The 21,046-nt window shown below is 40.4% G+C and overlaps 1 protein-coding gene across 1 annotated transcript in view; it reads right to left on the bottom strand.

Moving 5' to 3' along the window:
• ACAP2 (ArfGAP with coiled-coil, ankyrin repeat and PH domains 2) overlaps positions 1-21,046 on the bottom strand; it is a 138,409-nt gene that overhangs the window by 85,616 nt on the left and 31,747 nt on the right. Inside the window, exon 2 of the mRNA XM_041003114.1 lies at positions 1,946-2,003. Coding sequence (XP_040859048.1) covers positions 1,946-2,003 — 58 coding nt within the window. The remainder of the gene's footprint in view (positions 1-1,945; positions 2,004-21,046) is intronic.

Genomic DNA, 21,046 nt, shown 5'->3' with positions numbered 1-21,046 from the left:
TCTCTGAGCCTATGGAACTATATCATAAAGAATGAAATACACAAAAATGAAAAAAACAAATAAAACTTAGAATGTGGCATATAAAGAGTGCTTAACAAATAAGGGCTTCTCCCCTCTTTTAAAGACAGACTATGTCTTGCAGGAGATAACACTTTGTTGAAGAAATAACATCACCATTGTTCACTTAAAATTTGCTATGTGTCAAATGACCACACTTGGGCAGACATTATATTAATGTCTGTTTAAATGCAAGAAGCACTGTAAAAAGCAAAGGAAATCAAAGTGTATTAGCATTTGAATTGAGATTTAAACAGCTTGTCCACTTAACAAACTGAAAACAAGCCTGCAAGTGACAATATACAACAGAAATTGTATCTAGATGGCAACAATGATGAAAAAGTCATGCTGCCAATGCCACAACATCTTGGCAAAGGGATGGTTAACTCAAAAAAGCAGTGCCACTCATAAAGCACTATTCCCTAAAAAGAATGTAATTACCGATGAAACATAACATAAGTAAAATAAACACAGGCTAAGTCATCAAACTAGTTGAACCTGTTGCTAACATAATTTACAATGATACAATAGGAGGAACTTGCCCTGAACAAAGTTATGAAACCTGAATTGGTCATGGGACAATCCTTCAGCCTATTGGTCCTTCAATGTCATCACTTAAAATAACAACCGTCTCTTCCTCCTATCAGGATCTTTTCTCTATTCCAATTCCTCACAGTTCTACAGAGAAATTATAGGTTCAGGAATCTGGGAGAAGTACATTTTATAAGTAATCAAAACCTTACACAAGAAAAACGTAACATTTCAAAAGATGTCAGGTTTCCAGGACACGATTAACAGCTCTTTGGCAAGATAGACTTTAGAATGAGCTTAAGTGTTCAAAGTAGTGAAGGTCAGGGTCAGCATGGTGGTGCAGTGTGTTAAACACCAGCATCCCCTACGAATGCCAATTTCAAAACTAGCTACTCTGCTTCCAATCCATCTCACTGCTAATGCAACTGTGAATGTCAATGCTTTAACACTTCTGGATTTGAATTTTTCTGGTTGTAAGATTTTATACCAATGTGCCCTAACTACAATAAAATGATAAGAGAAGGAAGAAAAAACAAACAAACAAACAAAAACAGAAAAAGAGTCAGTCCTAGGTAAACTTGCTGGCAAAAGCATGATCAGTGGATACTATAAATTCAATACATGAGGCTCCCTCCCCCACCTCACATTTCATATGGCACAGATGAAATTCTACTTGAAAAAGAACAGGTGTCATAAAAGCCATGTCACTCTACGTACTCTAATAAACATACTATAAAACCAAAACTAAGTGTTGCCTTTCATAAGAGTTTAAAACTTTGTATCAAAGACTGTAATGCTGCCATCCCTTATCAGAGCAACGGGATTCAAGTTCACAACTCCGTTTCCAATTCCAACTTCCTTCTAATGCAAACACTCAGAGGCAGCAGATGAGGGCGCTAGCAGCTAAGTCCCTGCTACCCAAATGAGAGACCTGGACTGAGTTCCTGGCTTGTAAATTAGCTTCAGTCCAACTCTAGCCAACATGGGTATGTGGGGAATGAACCACAGGACAGAGGCATTTTCTTTCTCTCTCTCTCTCTCTCTCTCTCTCTCAATTTCTTTTAACAAAAATCTTGACAGAAACATAATCATTTTATGGACAAGACACACTTCCAACAATATAAAGAATACATAGTAAGCTTTTTAGTCAAATATGAATTCAAATTCTTGCTCTGACATTGACTTTGAACAAGTTTTTAAATGTCTCTATCCTTAATTTCCTCATATATAAAATCACAGTAATAGTAGCACTTGCCACCATAAAAAGTAACATGAACATCCCAGAATTAGATCCATTAATTATAATTTATGGAAAGCAAGAATTATTATTTTAAAATTTTAAAAATGCAAATTTTACCTTATCAAGTTTTAGTTCCAATTCAGCCACATCTCCTTCTACTTCTTCCAAAGCAGCCCTAGAAAAATTAGATATAAGTTACTTTGTTTGTATAAATGTATATTTTATTCCTGAAAAAGACCTCTAAGAGAAAAGGTAGAAATCAATGTCAAAATTGGGACCAGCATTCTGGCACAACAGGTAAGGCCACGACCTAAGTTCTCATGCGTGCTGAAGTGCTACGTTCTCATGAGTTCTCAACTGCCAGGTGCTCAACTTCTGATTCAGCTCCATACTAATGCTCCTGGGGAAGCAAAAGAAGATGGCCCAGATGCTTGCACCCCTGCAACCCACTTGGAAGGCTTGGAGAAAGCTCCTGGCTCTTAGCTTAGACCTGGCCCGGCTCTGGCTGCTGTGGCATTCTGGGGAGCAAACCAGCAGATAAAAGATCTCTCTGTCTCTTCCCTCTCTTTCCCTCCCTTTCAGTAACTCTGTCTTTCAAATAAGTAAGGCAAGTCCTTAAAATAAAAATAATGGTTAAAGTTGTATTTCACAGAGTCATTAATACCTTAAAATAAAATATGAATACTTCACAGTCAAATAAAACAAAAAATGCAATTATTTTTTAAGACAATAAAAGAATGGACTAAGATGATTAACTCAAAGCATTAATATTACTCAAAGTAATAATACTAACTAGAAATTCTTAGCAAAGAATCAGATTTCCAGAGTGAATGCATGTAACCAAACTGCAAAGAATTATCTGCAACCAAAATCAAGGGTCTCATACCCACATGTACATGGGTCAAGGACTTGAGCCACCCTCTGATGCAAGGACCTAGATCAGAAGTGGAGCAGCTGGGACCCGAAATGCAATCCATACAGAATGCCTGCACTGCACGCCAGCTGGTACTTTCACTCACTAAGCCAAAGCACAGGCCCCACTACACAGCTTTTACAAATGTATAAGGCACTAACAAGCCCAAAATTATGAGCTCCTTTCACAGCTTAAAATTTAATGTTAAAAAACACAAACAACATATATATTAACAGTGAAAGAAAACATACAAGTAATCAGTAAAATACGTAACAATTACATGCAAGATCCACACTGTTGGTGGTGTATGAGTGTGTGTGTGTGTGTGTGTGTGTGTGTGTGTGTGTGTGTGTGTCCCCTCGTCTTGTGTTTTCCTAAATAATTATTTTCTTTAAAAAGAAGAAGAAAAAGATAAGAGAAAACAAAAAGGAAATAATTCAGTCACAGGAATTGGCAAATTGCAACCAAACAGGCAATTTTGGGCTGTAACCTGTTTGGGTTTTTTAAAATAGATATTAAATATTTTATTAGTTTAATAATTATATAATTCATTACATACTTTTATTACAATTTATTTATATTAATTTAATTTATGTTTATATAATATAATGTATAATTCACATAATTTAATTGTGTTTATTTAATAAACAATATTATATATTTAGATATACATAACAGATGAGACAAATATAAATAAATGGTTACCATTCTAAATAGTTCGGGGGATGTGGAGGAAAACAATATTTTATGACAAGTGAAAATTTCTATGTCCCTAAATAAAATTTCAGAAAACACAAATTCATTCATTTCCAAGTTATCTGCGGCAGCTTTTATATTATAATGGCAGAGCTAAATAGCTCAAGAGACATCACGCAGCCCACAAATCTAAAACATTTTACCTGCCCCTTTCCTGAGTGTATTGGTTCCAATGAATTTCAAACAGAAAACATGAATGAAGGTTCTTTCTCATAGATAAAATGCACGAAAAAAAAATAAATTGTATTACTTAGCTATTGCTCTCTGTATCTTAAGTTGAATACAGCCAGCATTTTAGAAGACACTTTAATAATACTACTTTCATCCTTTTGTCTATTTATACTTGAGTTTTATACTCAAAGAATAGTTAACTCAAAACATAAAACTGGAACAGAAAAAAAAAGCAGTAAGTGTAAACACCAAGACATCTCTAAGCACAGTGATCACTTTCAGCTGTGAATTAAATGAAGCTCTATAAAAAGCACAAAAATAGAACTCGCACAACCCAGATAATTGTATATCCCTGGTACTATAATGAACTTTCTGAATTACTGTTTTTTAAAAGAATATCTACAAAAATAACTAAATATTATAGGAAATAAGAACATCACATTGTCATCTTTTTTTTAAAGATTTATTTTATCTTTACTGGAAGAGAATTTCACAGACAGAGGACAGAATGATCTTTCACCCACTGTTTTATTCCCCACAAGGCCACAATGGCTAGAGCTGAGGTGAACTGATGCAGTCATGACCCAAGAGCCTCCTCCACAGCTCCACACAAGTGCAGGAGCCCAAGGACCATCCTCCGCTGCCTTTTCAGCCACAAGCAGGAAGCTGCATCAGAAGTGGAGCAGCTGGGACACAAACCAGTGCCTACATGGATGCCAGTGCTACAGGCAATGGATTAGCCCATTATGCCACCACACCATCCCATCACATTCTCTTTATAAATTAAAATTACCTGAAAGGAAAAAGTTTGATAAAGAATTATTTTTCCCAATTACTTAAGATTATTTAAAAAACTAACAACCATCACCAAAAAAGAAAAACACTTCACCTCAGCCTTGGCAACATCCTTAAAACAATAATTTAAAACTAGAGTCACGTGGTAATATAATCTAAAATACAACAAGATATTCAAGAATTGATGAGCAAATATTCTGAAACAGCTAAACACAAATTTGAGACTTTGTGTCACAACTAAATCTGAAGAATCATCTCATGGATAAAATATTTAAAATATAAAGAACAGGTGTCCGTGCTACAGCACAGAAGGACACTTATACCCCAAAAGACTACCTGGGATGGAATCTCACCTCCACTTCCAATCCAGCTTCTTGCTAAAGGGCATGAAGGCAGCAGATGATGGCCGGATTACTTTGATTTTTGCCAATCACGTGGGAGAACCAGATGGAATTCCTGGCTCTTTGCTTCAATCTGGGCAAATCCAACTCTTACAGGTATTAGGGAAACCAGGAGATAGAAGGTATCTCCCCCTCCTACTTCCTGCCCTGCTCTGTGCATCTCTGCCTTTCCCTCTCTGCCACTCTGCCTTCCAAATAAACACATTTTTAAAACTTAAAGAAAAAGATTTTGAAACTAACATTTTCTTATTTTATATAGCCAGTATATTCCTAAAAATTACATGTAACTTGAGCATTGATAAGAGCTACCTAAATGTGTCCGTCATAGAACCTAAGATTCCCAACCAACTTCTTTCACCTCAACAGCCTTATTCATCTCAGACTCTTCTTTGTGAAGAAAAGATAGTGGCTGGCTCAGGGTTGGTCCACTGACCCAAGTGAAGGCCTCAACTCATCATAACCCACCCCTACACACACAAACCCATGCAAATAATATCCCTACAACAGTGTGATGGCTCTTTCTGAGTTTTGACAAGAAAACAAAAAGCACACATCCTATTAGTTGGTCTAACAAAACCAAAATACCCATGGATTGGTGGCATAGTACAGTGGACTAGCACAGTGAATTAAGCCTGCAGCATAGCGTGTTAGGCCAGTACATGCTTTCTATGTAATAGCTGGAGTCCTGGGTGCTCCACTTCCAATCCAGCTCCCTGCAAATGGCCTGGGAAAGCGACACAAGATAGCCCAAGGCCTTGAGATCCTTTACTCGTGTGGGAAACTTGGAGGAAACTCCTAGCTCCTGACTCCTGGCTTTAGACTAGCCCAGATCCAGTCACCATGTTGGAGAGACCCAGATGGAGTTCCTAGCCTGTGCGTGGCATGCGTGTGTGTGTGTGTGTGTGTGTGTGTGTGTGTGTGTGTGTGTGTGTGTGTGTATGTAAAACTCTGCCTTCCAATCATTTTTTAACATTGAAAAATAAAATGTAACAAACAGCTGTCTATGTTCGAACCTCTCCTCTAAATCTTATTAGCTATGAAATAACTGAACAAGTTCTTGAGTTTAAATTTCATGCATAAAATACAGATAATAACAGTTTTTCCTAAATGAATGCATAACAATTAAATTTTCACATGAATGTAAAAACTTTGTGTCAAATACTGAGTAAGCAACCACTGAAAGTCACTATGATTATAATTATTACATTCGTAGTGTTAAAGAAAACAATCTATTTCGGTTTTCACTGGGGGGGCAAAGTGGGTTGAAAGTAATAATAAAACTAGATTATTATATATTTCCAGCAAGAATGGTTTGAAAAACAAACAAAAAAAGTTACAACAGGTATGTGATCATCAACTGTAACAGAAAATCAAATTTATTTCAACAAAAACACTTTTAACACTCTTGCTTACTTACAAAAACTGTATGCCAAATACACGCTGGAATCTTCCCCTAACTTATTCGTAACTTCAATCTGAGCCAGAGGACAATATAACATGAAGCAATCTACTTGGTTTTCAGGCTTATCAGTGTGAGTTTTATCCAACTCCTCTAATCAGTATAAAGGAAAATTAAAATCTCGGGGCCAGCACTGCAGTGTAGCAAATGATGCCATGGCTTAGAGGGCTGGCATCCCATATGGGCGCCTGTTGCCTCACTGCAGATCCAGGGAGGAAGAAGATGCTCAAAGTACCTGGCCCCCTCCCCACTTCACATGGAAGACCCAAGCTTGAGTGTTGGCTTCTGGCTTCAGGCTAATCCAGCCTTGGCCCTTGCAGCCATTTGGGAAGAAGCTTCTAGCTTCCGGCTTTGGAACCACCCATCTCCAGCAGCTGAGGTCATTTGGGGAGTGAACCAACAGACAAAAGATCTCTTTCATCTCTCCGTAATTCTGCCTCTTTAAAAGCTTTAAAAATTCCAAGGCTCTGAAGGCAAGTTTACTATAAATAAAAACAATAAACTACTCTTCCACAAGCTTCTGCCTTTATTTCTATCAGAAGTTTCAATGAACAAAATTAAAAGACCTTTCTCTTCCAAAAATTATCTCTGAAATACTGTAATTGCTTCTTTTACTCAGATTGTGCTAAGCAAACCTGGCAAGATCTATGAGAAATTTCAATCCTGAGATGGAAAAGAGAACAGTGGTAAAGCAAATTAGAAATGGAAACCAAAATTTTAGTCTAATTATCAAATAAAATAAGTCCCCCCCAAAATTATTAAATTTCTCCAAACCTCAGTTCTTTTACTCACATAAGAATGAGGGCCCAGCACAATAGCCTAGCAGCTAAAGTCCTCTCTTCGCAAGAACCAGGATCCCATATGAGTGCCAGTTCTAATGCTGATAGCCACACTTCCCATCCAGCTCCCTGCTTGTGGTCTGGGAAAGCAGTCCGGATGGCCCAAGGCCTTGGGACACTGCACCTGTGTGGAAGATCCAGGAGAGGATCCTGGCTTCAAATCAACCCTCGCAGCCACTTGGGGAGTGAATCAACAGAGAAGATTTCTGTCTCTCCTCTGTGTATATCTGACTTTCCAATAAAAATAAAATAAAATAAATCTTAAAAGACAAACAGAATGGGTTATTTTTTAATATTGTTTGTGTTTTCCTGAAATAAGTATACAAAGGAAACCTAGACCCTGAATTCAATTCTCTTCCCAAGCAAGATTTTCCCCAGGCCTTCACTACGCTTCAACAGAATTAGAGAAAAATATAAGGAAACATCTCTCTCTCTCTTTTTTGCTCTCAATCTCTTGCTGTTTCTGCCTTTCAGGTAATTAAATGCAAGATATCTGAGTAAGAGCCTTCAGCCTAGCATTTAAAAGTATCCTCATCCCACATCAAAACATAATGCAAGGAATCTGAACATAGATTAAAGTAGTAATGATTCTTCCAAATATTTTGCTCAGTTTAACACTTCGCAAGAAAAAAATTTTTGCTCTATCCACTCTTCTATCTTTCGGAGAACCTTTTACTGTAGCTCTTTTGTATCGAAGAAACCATTTCTAAGAGCAGAAATCTTTTTTCTAAAATGGCTGAGGAAACAAGTAACTCTTTCTCCCCTCAAATTCTCTGGTCAATACACAGTACCCAAAGTAAAATCATCAAGGTCAGAAAGGACTGTACTTCAAAACGCAGCCAAATCGAAACACCCACTGGGAAGGACCCGGACTGACTCCCCAGTTCCTGGCTTAGGTCTGGCCCAGGCCAACTGCAGCAGGCATTTGGGTAGTGAAGCAGCAGCTGGAACTCCTCTGTCTCTCCCTGTGACTGCCTTTCAAATAAATTTTTAAAGTAAAGAAAAAGGTCCTAACAATTTAGCAATATGTGTCAAGAGTCATAAAGAAGATCTTCTTGGGGGCAGAAATACGATCTGGTGTTAAGCTGCTAATTAAGACACCTGCAGCCCACATTAGAGGACCTTTCCAGCTGTAATTCCAGCTTCCTGCTAATGTGGACCCTGGAAGGCAATAATGATGGCTCAACTAACTGCGTTCCTGCCACCCACAGGAGGAACCTGGATTGAGTGCCCAGCTATCAGGTCCCCAGCTGTTTCAAGGCACTGGGGAGGAAACCAGCAGGGAGATGGTGGCTAGGTGGTGGGTAGGTGAGTGGGATGTGTGAGTGTACACCTGTCTGTTGAGGAATGGGATAAATAAACAAAACTTAAAATTATACTGTTATTTAAAATTAAAGTGTATTTATAAATATTTAGGGGCTTGCACTATCATACAGTGGGTTAAGCTTCAGGCTGTGACAACAACATTCCCTATCAGAGTGCCAGTTGAAACCCCAGCTGCTCTGCTTCTGATCAAGCTCCCTGCAGATGATGGCTCTACCACGTGGGCCCAAACTACCCAAGAGGAATCAAGAGTCAAAGGCTCCACTAGGAAATCCCAATCATGAGGATTCAAGCAAGGTCACATTGCTGCACAACCATCACCATGTCCAGAACACTTCAACTTGCCAAACAATATTGTACCCATTCAAAGATAACCCTTCATTTCCTTCTAAATTCAGCTTTTTGGAAACTTCATTCTGTTTATATCTCTGTGACTTTAAGTACCTCGTAGTGGAGGAATTACACAGTACTTGTCTTTTGTGTTGGTTTATTTTGCTTTGTATTATTTTGTGGTTGATTTACTTATGTCTGTAAAACTACCCTTCCAACAAAAATAAAATAAAGCCCATTTTCTGAAAGGTAAATACTGCCTTGTTTTTTTTTTAAGATTTATTTATTTACTGGAAAGTCAGATATACAGAGAGGAGAGATAGAGAGGAAGATCTTCCGTCCGATGATTCACTCCCCAAGTGAGCGCAACGGCCGGTGCTATGCCGATACAAAGCCAGGAGCCAAGAACTTCTTCCAGGGCATCCCACGCGGGTTCAGGGTCCCAAGGCTTTGGGTCATCCTCCACTGCTTTCCCGGGCCACAAGCAGGGAGCTGGATGGGAAGTGGAGCTGCTGGGATTAGAACCGGCGCCCATATGGGATCCTGGCGCATTCAAGGCGAGGACTTTAGCCTCTAAGCCACGCTGCCGGGCCCGGTAAATATTGCCTTAACAGCAATGGTAAACTCTGTTTACAAAAGAGATAGGACAAACATTTGGCACAGCAGTTAAAATATTAACTGGGATATCCATGTTCTACTTTTTTAAATAAAGATTTATTTATTTTTACTGGAAAGGCGGATATACAGAGAGGAGGAGAGACAGAGAAGAAGATCTTCCATCCAATGGTTCACTCCCCAAGTGACCGCAACGACTGGTGCTGTGCTGATCTGCAGCCAGGAGTCAGGAGCTCTTCCGGGTCTCCCACTCAGGTGCAGGGTCCCAAGGCTTTGGGCCGTCCTTAACTGCTTTCCCAGACCACAAGCAGAGAGCTGGATGGGAAGCAGGGCCGCAGGGATTAGAACCAGTGATCATATGGGATCTCAGGCGTGCAAGGCAAGGACTTTAACCACTATGCTCTCACACCGGGCCCCCATATTCTACTTTTTATGCCCAAGTTAAGTCCTGGTTCCACCCCCCAGTTCCAGCCTACTGGTACTGTGCACTCTGGAAGGTAGGTAAAAATCTTGAAAGTACTTGAGCCCCTGTCACCCATGTGTCAGACCTGAACTTGGTTCCTGACTATAGACTTCAGCCTGGCGTCTGTGGACAGAAATCTCCTCCCCTCTGTTTCTCTGCCTTTCAAATAAAATGAAAAATCACTTAAACAAAACAGGTGTCATTTAGACTAGATTTAGAGTGTGGAAGAGACCAGGGAGAGATAAACCACAAGTACATTTTCCAAGCTTTCCTTGCTCTGAGCAGAGCACTTGTGTATAATGCAAACAAATGTCAACAGTTGACAGAGATTTTACTCAGCCACAACATGTTCTTGATTCAGTTTGGGGAATGAAGCAGCAGGTGAAAAGCCTCTTTCTCCGCCTCTCTCTAACTCTTTCAAATAAAGAAAAAATCATCTTTGGAGGAAAAATAAAAATGTTGAATATGTTTAAGGATTTTCTTAATTTCAGTAATCTGTTAAACAAGATGAAAACATAGAAAACAAATCAACTCCACTAAGGTATTGAAAAACGGGCGTCAGATGACCACCCTAACATGCTACTTGAGCATTCACATCCTATGTTGTATTTAACTCCTTGCTCAATCCCCAATTACAGCTTCCTGTTAAGGAGCACCCAGGGAGGTCACCCATGAATCCCTACCACCCAAGGGGAGACCTACCTAGACTGAAGTGCTGATTCTTCGCTTGCCCTGCCCCAGTTGTGGGAATTTGGGTGGTACAAATGTCTTTTGTAATCTCTTCCTACCATCCACCATCCTTCCACTCCCCAGGCATTCTCTGTCACCCTTTATTAGTTTAAATTTCCAAGAATAGTGCTTGCTTTGGCAATAATAAATTTCCAAGAATATTACAGAAATTGAGTAATGCACTATACAATCTTTTTGGTCCGATTTCTTTTACTGAACACACTAAGATTCATTCATGTGCTACAATGTTAATTCCTTTTTTATTTTTTAATGAATAGTACTCCAGATCAAGAATATATCAGCTTCTTTATCCATTCATTTGTGGATACATATGGGACTTCATCCCATTTTCTTTTGCCCCCTCCCCGCCACTTCCCTAGCTCCAACCCATTTTTTAGCTATTAAAGAAAGAGCTGCAAGGAAACAACCTTATACAAATCTATGCATAGACTAATGGCCTATTCTCATGAATCTATACCTAGGAGCGGAATGCTTGCACCACTTCAGTATATTTTTAACTCTTCAGGAAACCACCAATTGCTTTTGTGCATATTGATTTTGTGCATAAGAATTTTGGTTGTTCCACACGCTTGTCAATACTTACCAGTAGTCAAATTGTTTCATTTTGCTTTTCTACTATGAAATGCAATGGCATCTCAGAGTAGTTTCAATTAACATGTCCTTAATAGGCAAAGAAGATAAACGTGTTTACATATCTTTACTTATTTGGCAAAATGTTCTGTTCAAATAATAAACTGTTCATTTTTCAACTGTATTATCTTCTTATTGAATTTCAGATGCTTTTTATATATTCTGAAAATAAATCTTTTACTAGATATATACTTCATAAATATATTCTCTAATTGTTTCATTCTCTTAACCACATAGAAGTTACTTTTCAAGAAAAACCTTTTATAGTTTCATGGAACATGCTTTTGAATTTTTAGACCTTTGTCAAAAGCCAGTTCTCTACTCAGGTCTGATCTATGTGTCTATCTTTGAACCAATATCATCCTGCATTAATTACCATAACATTATAATGAAGTTTTGAAAGCAAATGCACCTAAACTTTGTTCCTCTTTTTCAAAGTTCTGGCTATTCTAGGTGAATTTTAGAATTTCTCATCAAGTTCTACCTTCCCCCACTCCCACAAAAAGGAAAGAAAACAGAAAACAGATTTCGGATTGGGAGTGCACTAAATACACATACAAATTTGGGAAAAATTTTTATGCATAACTAACAATTTTGACCTTTTCTCTATTAGCGCTTTAATTTTCTCAGCATTTTTTTTATAGCTTTTAGTTTGAGGATCAAGTACATCTTTTTTGTCTTTCAAAACTTCAGTGCTACTATGTAAAAGATAAGTCTAAATATCAATTTCTGATTATTCAATATTGGTATATAGAAATGCAAATTGCAAGAATATGCTGCCTTGTCAGTCCTACAAAATGGTTAAAAACATGTAACACTTTCATGGGTTTTTTTAGATTCCATCAATTTTCTACATTGATAATGTCATCTGCCAATAGAAAGTTCCATTTCTTCATTTCCAATCCATCAAAACGCTGCCCTTTTATTTGTCTGTTTTCTTTTTTGCCTGCTTGCATCAGCTTTAATCTGCAGTATAAAACTGAATACTGTCGTGACAGCAAATATTCATGTGTTCTTCCTCATTTTAGGAATAAAGCAATTAATTTCATCATCAAGTACACATTAGCTCCATGATTTTCTTTCACACATGCCTTTTATTTGTGGAGAAATTTCCCTTTTATCCCTGGATTTCCAAGAACTTTGGCTTGAGTTTTTATCAGGATACTGGATTTTGGAAGCATCTTCTTGAGTTTACAAAAAAAAAAAATCATACGTTTTTTATTACTATAAATATGGTGGATTAACATCAACTGGTTTTGAATTTTAAATCAAACCTGCATTCCTGAAATAACCCCATTTAATATTTATGTATTACTGGGCATAACTGGCTAACTTTGTTTAGAATTTTCTGCAGCCAGTACTAAGACACACTGGTTGGTGCGTTTTCCTTTATGGTGAAGACTGTCTGGTATTTACCCTTACACGATGAACAGCACTGTACTCCTCATTCATCAGCTTTCTGGAAGAACTGCTGTAGAACTGACACTGTTACTTTCTTGAATGTTTGGCAGAATTTTCCCATGAATTCAAACATGCTTGGAATTTACTTTGTTAGTAGCTTTTTTTTTTTAAGATTTGTTTATCTACTTATTAAAAGGCAGAGAGAGAAATCTTTCATCTATCGGGTTACTCCCCAAATGGATGCAACATCTGGGACTGTGTCAGGCTGATGTCTGGAGCCAGTAATTCCATCCAGGTCTCTAATGTGAGTGGAGGGTCCAAAGGATCAGGCCATCATCTGCAGCATCATGGAAGCAAATCTGGTGTACCAGGACTCTGAAAGATGATGTAGTAGCCACAAACAGAAGCTTAACTTGGTATTCAATACCCACCCCAGTAATTTGTAATTAAAAATACAATTTTTAAGATAGACATAAAAATACTACTGATATCTGTTCCTTCATGAATGCGCTCTCATTGTTTATATTTTTCATAGAACATTTTAGTTTCAGCAAAGCTATCAAACTTGAGGCAGGCATCGTGAGGCAGCCACAGCTTGGGACACCTGCATCCCATATCAAAATGCCTGGGGTGGAGTTCAACCTCCTCCTCCACTCCAGTCCTCATATACCTGGAAGGCCACAGATGCTGGCCCAAGTACTTGAATTCCTGCCCCATACAGGAGACTGAGAATGACTCAGCTCCCAGCTCTGGCCTGGCCCAGCCTGGGCTGATGTGGGTATCTGCCATGAGTCAGCAGTGAGAATAAAGTCTTTCTCTTCCTCTTCCTTTCCCCTTGTCCCCAACACTCTACCTCTCAAATAAATAAGACTTTTGAAAACTGTCAAAGTTTAAGGGCATAAAGTTCTTCATATCCATCTTACTATCCCGTTAACACTTGTAAAATCTATACTGATATCACTTACTTCATTCATGACACTGACAATGTGATTTATTCATTCTTTTTCCCCCCAAAACCTGTGGTTAGAGGGTTCTGAGTTTTACTCATCTTCTCAAATTTTGTTTTAAATTTCACTAATTTCTGTAGTTTTTCTACTATTTTATTAATTTATATTTTGCTTTTGACTGTTTCATTTCTTCTGCTTGCTTCTCTTCCTAGTTTTTTTAAATCAAGACCACTAATTGGGACTCCAGGGTTGTAAATCTTCCCCAAGAAATGTTTTAGGAGAACAATCACAAATTCTGATACACTATGTTTCAATGTCACTTGATTCAAAATATTTTCTAGCTCTCATAATGATTTCTTCTGCAACATATAGGTTCATTCAGAACTTATGTGTTTTCTTTTCACATATTTGAGAACTCTCCAGGTATCTTTCTAAACCAATCTATAATTTACTTCCACTAGGATTAAAGAACATTCTTTACATACTTGAAAAATTTTTTTAATTTATTCAGACTTGCTGAATGATCAGAATAGTCTTAACAGAAAAATTTTTAAGTTCTCTCCTAAACAACTGTGAGCTGGGACAGACACTGTAGGGTACCAAGGTCAGCCATAGCTTTGGAAACCCATATTGGAGCACTTGAGATTCAGTCACACCTCTTCCTCTGGCTCTAGCTTGCTGCTAGTAATTTAGTCTCAGCTGTCCACCCAAAACCTGTATGAAGTTCCCAGCTCCTAGCTCAGTCCCAGCTGTTAAGAGTAATTAGGGAGTGATCCAGATGGGAAGTCTCTTTCTTTCTCTGCCTTTTAATAAATATTTTAAAACTGAAACTCATGAATTGACCTAAGTAGGTAAACAAAAAATATATTTGGTAAACTAAAAAATAAACACCTTTCAATTAACAAAGTGAAGAAAGAAAGCATCGACTTACAAAATTAAGAATGAGGACAACCTATAATATTTTATACAACTCTAAATCGCACAAACTTGAAAATCTATGTGAAAAAGGAAAATGTGCTTGTTTTCTAGGGCCTCTATAGAAAATTATCACAAATCTTGTGGCTTACAAAAACAGAAATTTGTTTTCTTGTGGTTCTAGGGGCTATTGGTTTCAAGTTAATATGTTGGTAGGGCCACATTCCTCAGAAAACTCAGGGCAAAATGCTTCCTCCTTTTAGTAATAATCATCAACCCTGGAATTTTTTTGGTCTGCTACTGCATCACTCCAATCTCTACATTTCCCTTATGTGACTGTCTCCACATCCTTGTCCCTCTACTTGCAGGACCTCAGTCTTATGGAGATTAACTGCCCACCCTGCTCTTGAATGACCATATCTTAACTAACTCTCTCCTATGATACATTCCCAAATAAAGTCATATTGTGAGATACTAGGGGTTAGGACTTATTTGTCCTTATGGCAGACACAATTCAACCCACAGCAGTCACTTTTCTGTACGATAAATTACCAAAGAGAGGCAGAAACAGAAAGCTCATGTTAAACTATATAAAGACTTCAAGAAGAAATCATTTCAAGATCAAATTATATCTGAATATGGTGAAAACATCTGGTAGCTTTCCCCCAACCATTTTGAAAAATCAATATGTAGGACTAGTGGGAATGAGCTCATTATAATTTTATAAGAAGTAATCCAATGAGAGGCCAACATTGTAGGGTATCATATTAAGCTGCTGCCTGCAAGGCCAGCATTCCATATGGGTATCAGTTCACATCCTGGCTGCTGCTCCACTTCCAATTCAGCCCCTTGCTAATCACACTGGGAAAACAGAAGATGGAAGAACCTGGAACACCCAGATGAATGTTTTGGTTATCACCAGGCCACTGAGAAGTTAAACAGCAGAAATGAGTTCCAAAGGCTGGGATTTCTGCAACATTAGCCTTTGTAATGATGTGAGGAGTGAACCAATGAATGAGAGGGAGACTGATCCCTCAGCTCCTCCTCCTTTGGTGTCTCCCCTTACCACCACAACTGGAGTCTCTACCTCTATGTAACTCTGCCTTGGCTCACTTCCCAAACGCCCACAATCACCCAGAGGCCAAATTCACAACCAAGAATTCAATCCAGGTGTCTCTCAGTTTGGCAAAGACTACATAGCTGAGTCATCATCTATTGCCTTATAGGTTACATTAGCAGGAAACTAAAATCCTGCTTGGTAAGCAAGGACTAACTGCAAGCCCCCTGATACGGGAAGCTGAGAGTCCAATTAACATTTCGGCCACTATGGTGCCAAATGCCCACCACAGAATGTATTTTAAATACTTATATTGCCTTAGTTATTTAACTGATACAAATCTTCTTTTAAATACTTATATTGCATTAGTTATTTAACTGATACAAATCTTCTTAAACTTTAACAGTAATGCTTCACAATTATTTAAGAACAAAATAAAGGAAACTTAAGTTAGACTATATCAAAATGTTTGAAGTGATCATATAGCAAGGTTTCAGTGACATGAAAAAGTAGAACACGCAAAGGAAGGACTAAACTGGAAGGCCTTTGCGAAGTTTACCCAAAAAGCAGTGTAAACAGTCTGGGAGTTTTTATTACAAAAGTAATAGTAATATTCGTATCTCTGAAAGACTATTAATATAATGAAGTAATAATAGACAGTGTTGAGTTGAAGCAGGAACAGGTTATCTTGACATGTGCTATGAAAAGACACACAGATGAATGGTTATTGATACCGGATTGAGTTGTAACAAAGTAATTCTGCTATTAATAACTGGCACATAGTGTCACCACATCATTGGCCTATTAGAAATAATTTAATGGTTATCTATATCAAATTTTTTAAATTATTTGTCTATTTAATTGAAAATAGAATACAGAAATCACTCATCTCCTGGTTCACTCCCAAATACCCATAAAAGCCAGGACAAGGCCAAGCTAAAGCCAGAAGCTAGGAACTCAGTAAAGGTCTCCTCTGTGGGTGGCAGGGCCTCAACTACTTGAGCCAACACCTGCTACTCCCCTGAGTGTGTATTAGCAGGAAGTTGGAATGGGGAGCAGAGTTGGAACCCAAGCATTCTGATAGAGGATATCACTGTAACAATTCGACAACTACACCAAATGTCCACTCCTCTGCCACAGTTTTTTGTTACTGCTAGTGACGTTTTCCAAAATTTATTTCTTTATTTGTAAGTCAGAGTTTCAGTGAGAGAAGGGGAGACATAAGGCAGAATCTTCTATCCACTGGGTCACTCCCAGTCAATTCCACAAGAGCTGGAGCCGGGTCCAGAGCTGGGACATGTAGAAGCCAGCAGCTCCATCCAGGTCTCTCTTGTGGGTGGCAGGGGCTCAAACACTTGGGCAATATTTCACTGCTTCCCAGGCCATGAACAGGACCTGGAATTGGATTGGAAGTGGAGCAACTGGAACAGAAATTAGTACCTATGTAGAATGCAGTGTAACAGCCCCTAGCTTTACCCACTGCACCACAATGCCACCCCTGCATTGTGATTTTGAATGATTTACTTGTTCTACTTCATGACAGAATCAGTTTCAGAGAGCCAGTGAAAAATTATACCTTGCCTATAACCATTAGGTTAATATGCCAAGAATTTTGAGATTATATATTTGAGAAGCCCAGACCTCTGGCTCATCCCCTTGGTACAGAGAAAGGGATGAACAGACACAGAGCTCCAATCTACTGGTTCACTCCCTAGATTTGCATAAAGGCCTGATTGGACCAAGGAAAAGCCAGGCAGGAATAAATCTAGGTCTCTGATGTGGGTAACAGGATTACACTACTCCCTTCCCAGATGCATCACAACCCAGGAGCAGGAGCTAAAACCAGGTATTGAGCCCAGGCACTCCAGTGTGGCATGTGCATGTCTTATTTTTTTAAGATTTATTTTATTTTTATTACAAAGTCAGATATACAGAGAGGAGGAGAGATTGACAGGAAGTGGAGCTGCCGGGATTAGAACCAGCAACCATATGGGATCTCGGCGCATTCAAGGCGAGGACTTTAGCCACTAGGCCACGCCACCAGGCCCATGGTGCATGTCTTAATTGTTAGGTCAAATGCACAGAAATAGCACTCAAAATCAAGCTCCTATATTCATCTCCTACCCAAACAAATATTGATCCACACAGCTCCAAGTCCACACTGGAACAAGAAGCATTCATACTCTAAACACGAAACACCCTCTACCACCTGTGCACATGCCCAGAGTAGCCCAACAGAACCTTTCAGATCTGATGTAGAGACCAAGATCACTATTTTAAGCATGTCATGTAAAACAACAGTGTCTTTGCAACCTGCACTGAGTACGCTACAGAGGGGGTGACCCACATCTCTCCCACCCAATAGGTATCGCTGCCCACTTCCCCTCACTGAGTCAGGGGCTGAACTATCTTCCTGGTGAAGCATCTTCCTTGTGCTTAAGCATAAGCTCCCAACAAACTTTGCCTGGATTGCATGTTGACTTCTTGGCAATTTCCACTGTAAGGGAATTAAAGAACCTCATATCAGCATCGACCCCATTGCAGAAATTTAATTTTTTTATTTTGGAGAGGCTGGAAGACAGAGAGAAACAGAGACAGACAGAAGGTTCCTGTCATTGTTTCACTTGCAAAATGCCTACAAAACCTGGGGCTGAACCAGGACAAAAGCAGGAGCCTGAAACTCAATCCAGCTCTCCCACCTCCTGCCAGGCAGGGTTTGCATTAGCAAAAAATAAAAAACAGAAGCAGAGCCAGGTTCCAAACCTCAGCACTTCCATATGGAATGGCATCTTAACTGGTGTCTTAACCTCTATGCCAAACCCCTAAAACACGGAGATTTTTTTTTTAAGATTTATTTATTTTTTATTGGAAAGGCAGATATACAGAGAGGAGAGACAGGGAGGAGATCTTCTATCCAATGATTCGCTACCCAAGTGGCCGCAACAGCTGGAGCTGAGCCAATCTGAAGCCAGAAGCCTCCTCCAGGTCTCCCATGCGGGTGCAGGTCCCAAAGTCTTGGGCCATCCTCAACTACATTCCCAGGCCACAGGCAGGGAGCTGGATGGGAAGTGGGGCCGCAGGAATTAGAACCGGAGCCCATATGGGATCACAGCGCATTCAAGGCGAGGACCTTAACCGCTACACTACTGCGCTGGGCCCAAACACTTAAGGCAATGATTTTTAAAGGTTTATACCATGACACAGAAAATGTTTTGAAGGCATTTATGTCTGAATCCTTGCTACAGTTTGAATACCTGACTTCCCAAACAAGCCTCAAGCTAATGGTACTAAAAACAAACCAAAAAATGTGAAAAGTTAGTCCAATTACATTGTTAAGAGGTACAGCCTTTGAGAAATTATTAGACTGCTTCCTTCCACCAGACACGTAGGTGACCTCAGGGGCGTCAGGACTCGGGCTGAGGGCCAGCAGAGTAGAGCTGGCCTGGGAACTCCTGCACATGTTTTAGGTCCCAGGCAGGTGGGGTGGAGGGTGGGGGGACTGAGGTGGGTACTATGGCCCCACGTTGGCAGGCTGGTGTGGTATATAGGTGGCCTGGGCTTGGGGACTTGTTATCATGCTTGAGCTGCAGTTGGGCAGAGGGGTACAGTCCCAAGCTGGCACATGTGACACTGCCCTGCCAGAAAACCAGGCAGGGGAACCTACGTGCTGGCAGGCACAGGAACTATGGATTGCTCAGGGAATGGGACATAGAATGTTTGGGTGAGGCATTGAGGGAGTACATTTCAGGTGAAGAATGACTTCTGGGGGATTTCCACTGACAAGGCCACTGTACTTGCAGGAAAGCAAGGGGGCTGAGGCAGAGCAGTTTGGAGGAGGGAAGCTGGAGGACCTTTCTGGGTCAGACTGATGCATCCGCTCACATGGGAGACCTGAACTGAGTTAGTTAGCATCAACCACAACCAATTACCACCCACCAACACACACTAAAGTTAGTGCTGGGGGCTAGATCACAGTACCTACCAGTGTCAGAGCAGTGGATGGGTAACTTTAAACTGGGCCATGACGCTAACCAGCATGCAAGAGAACCAGTTCTGAGGGCAGATTCTATGAAGGATATGTGGGTCCACCCAGTAGAACTACAATCATCTGCTGATTTGCTCAAGAGCTAGAGCTGATGATGGGTTGAGCTAGGCATGACTATGGAACACCCCCCGACACTCATGGGTACTGGGATTGGGAACGGGTCAGGCTGGTCCAGGCTACAACACCTGTAGATGCACCTAGGAATAGACTGTGGAACAGGCCAAATCACATCATCCACCAGCACACACAAAGGCCAAGAAAGAGGAGGCGGGCTATGCCAGGTAAGGACCTAACACCCACTGGCACATGTGAAATACGGAGTGGGCCTGGTGAGGGAACTTAAGGAATTCTGCCAGTGAGCTACAGCTCCCATTGGTAAGCACATGATTCAGGCCTGGGTGTTGTTCAGGCCTGGCAAGGTAGCGCCACCCATTGACAAGCATATGGATAGGTTCTGAGAGAGGTTGGACTGGGTAGGGCCAGGCCAAACCTTAGCACACTATCATATGCAGGAGCCAGGCTGCACAGCGGGCCATGCTAGGCTAGGCTATCACACCTATCAGTTTGCATGAAAACCAGGAATGGGGGGAGGCTGGGGAGGCCTAAGCTGCAGTACCCACCAGCAAGAGTTGGGACTAGAGGTAAGCCAGCACAGACCATGCTACAGCATCCAATGGCAAAATGAAAGACAGGGGATGGGCTATGTCAGGTTAGGTCACAGCAACTACTGACATGCTCAAGATCTGTGGCTGGGAGTGGGCCTGGTCTGGGAGGTAAGGGGACTCCCCAGTTGAGATGTAGTTCTAACTAGTGAGCACAAGAGTAAGAATGGCGGTGGTGATCTGGGCTAGACATAGCTGCAATATTCTTCAGTATTGGGTGGACTAGGTCTGGGGTATGTCAAACTGGGCTAGATTCCAGCACCCCTTGGTGCTCACAGGAGCCAGGATGGGTGTAGAATTGGGCTAGGTTTTGGCATCTGCTAAACCACGTGAGAGCTGGGTCTAGGGATGGACCAGGCATGCTGGACTATAGCACATAACAGTAAGAGCCAGAATGGGTGTGGACCAGTTGGGCAAGGCAACTGTTCCTGCCAGGACAGAAGGTGGACTAAGTCAGGCTGCACCAAGGACCCAACGGTGTGCATGAGATCTAATACAGGGAGAAGATCTGATACAGGAGCTTGGGGAACTCCTGCCGAGACACAGCATCTGCAAGTGAGCACAAGAATCAATACTGGGAGCAGCCCAGATGAAGCTAGGTTACAGTACCCACCAGAAAAATTATGGGTCAGGTTGGGGACAGGCCAGGCTGGGCCAATTCACAGCACCTACTGGCAGATCTGAGAACCAGAGAGCACAAGGGGCGGGGTTGGGCCACAACACCAGTCAGTTCACATTAGGGCTGA

Source organism: Ochotona curzoniae, unplaced genomic scaffold (genome assembly GCF_017591425.1).
Source record: "Ochotona curzoniae isolate NIBS_2020 unplaced genomic scaffold, NIBS_Ocur_1.0 scaffold_2587, whole genome shotgun sequence".
Lineage (NCBI taxonomy): Eukaryota > Metazoa > Chordata > Mammalia > Lagomorpha > Ochotonidae > Ochotona > Ochotona curzoniae.
This window is presented reverse-complemented; position numbering and strand designations above follow the sequence as displayed.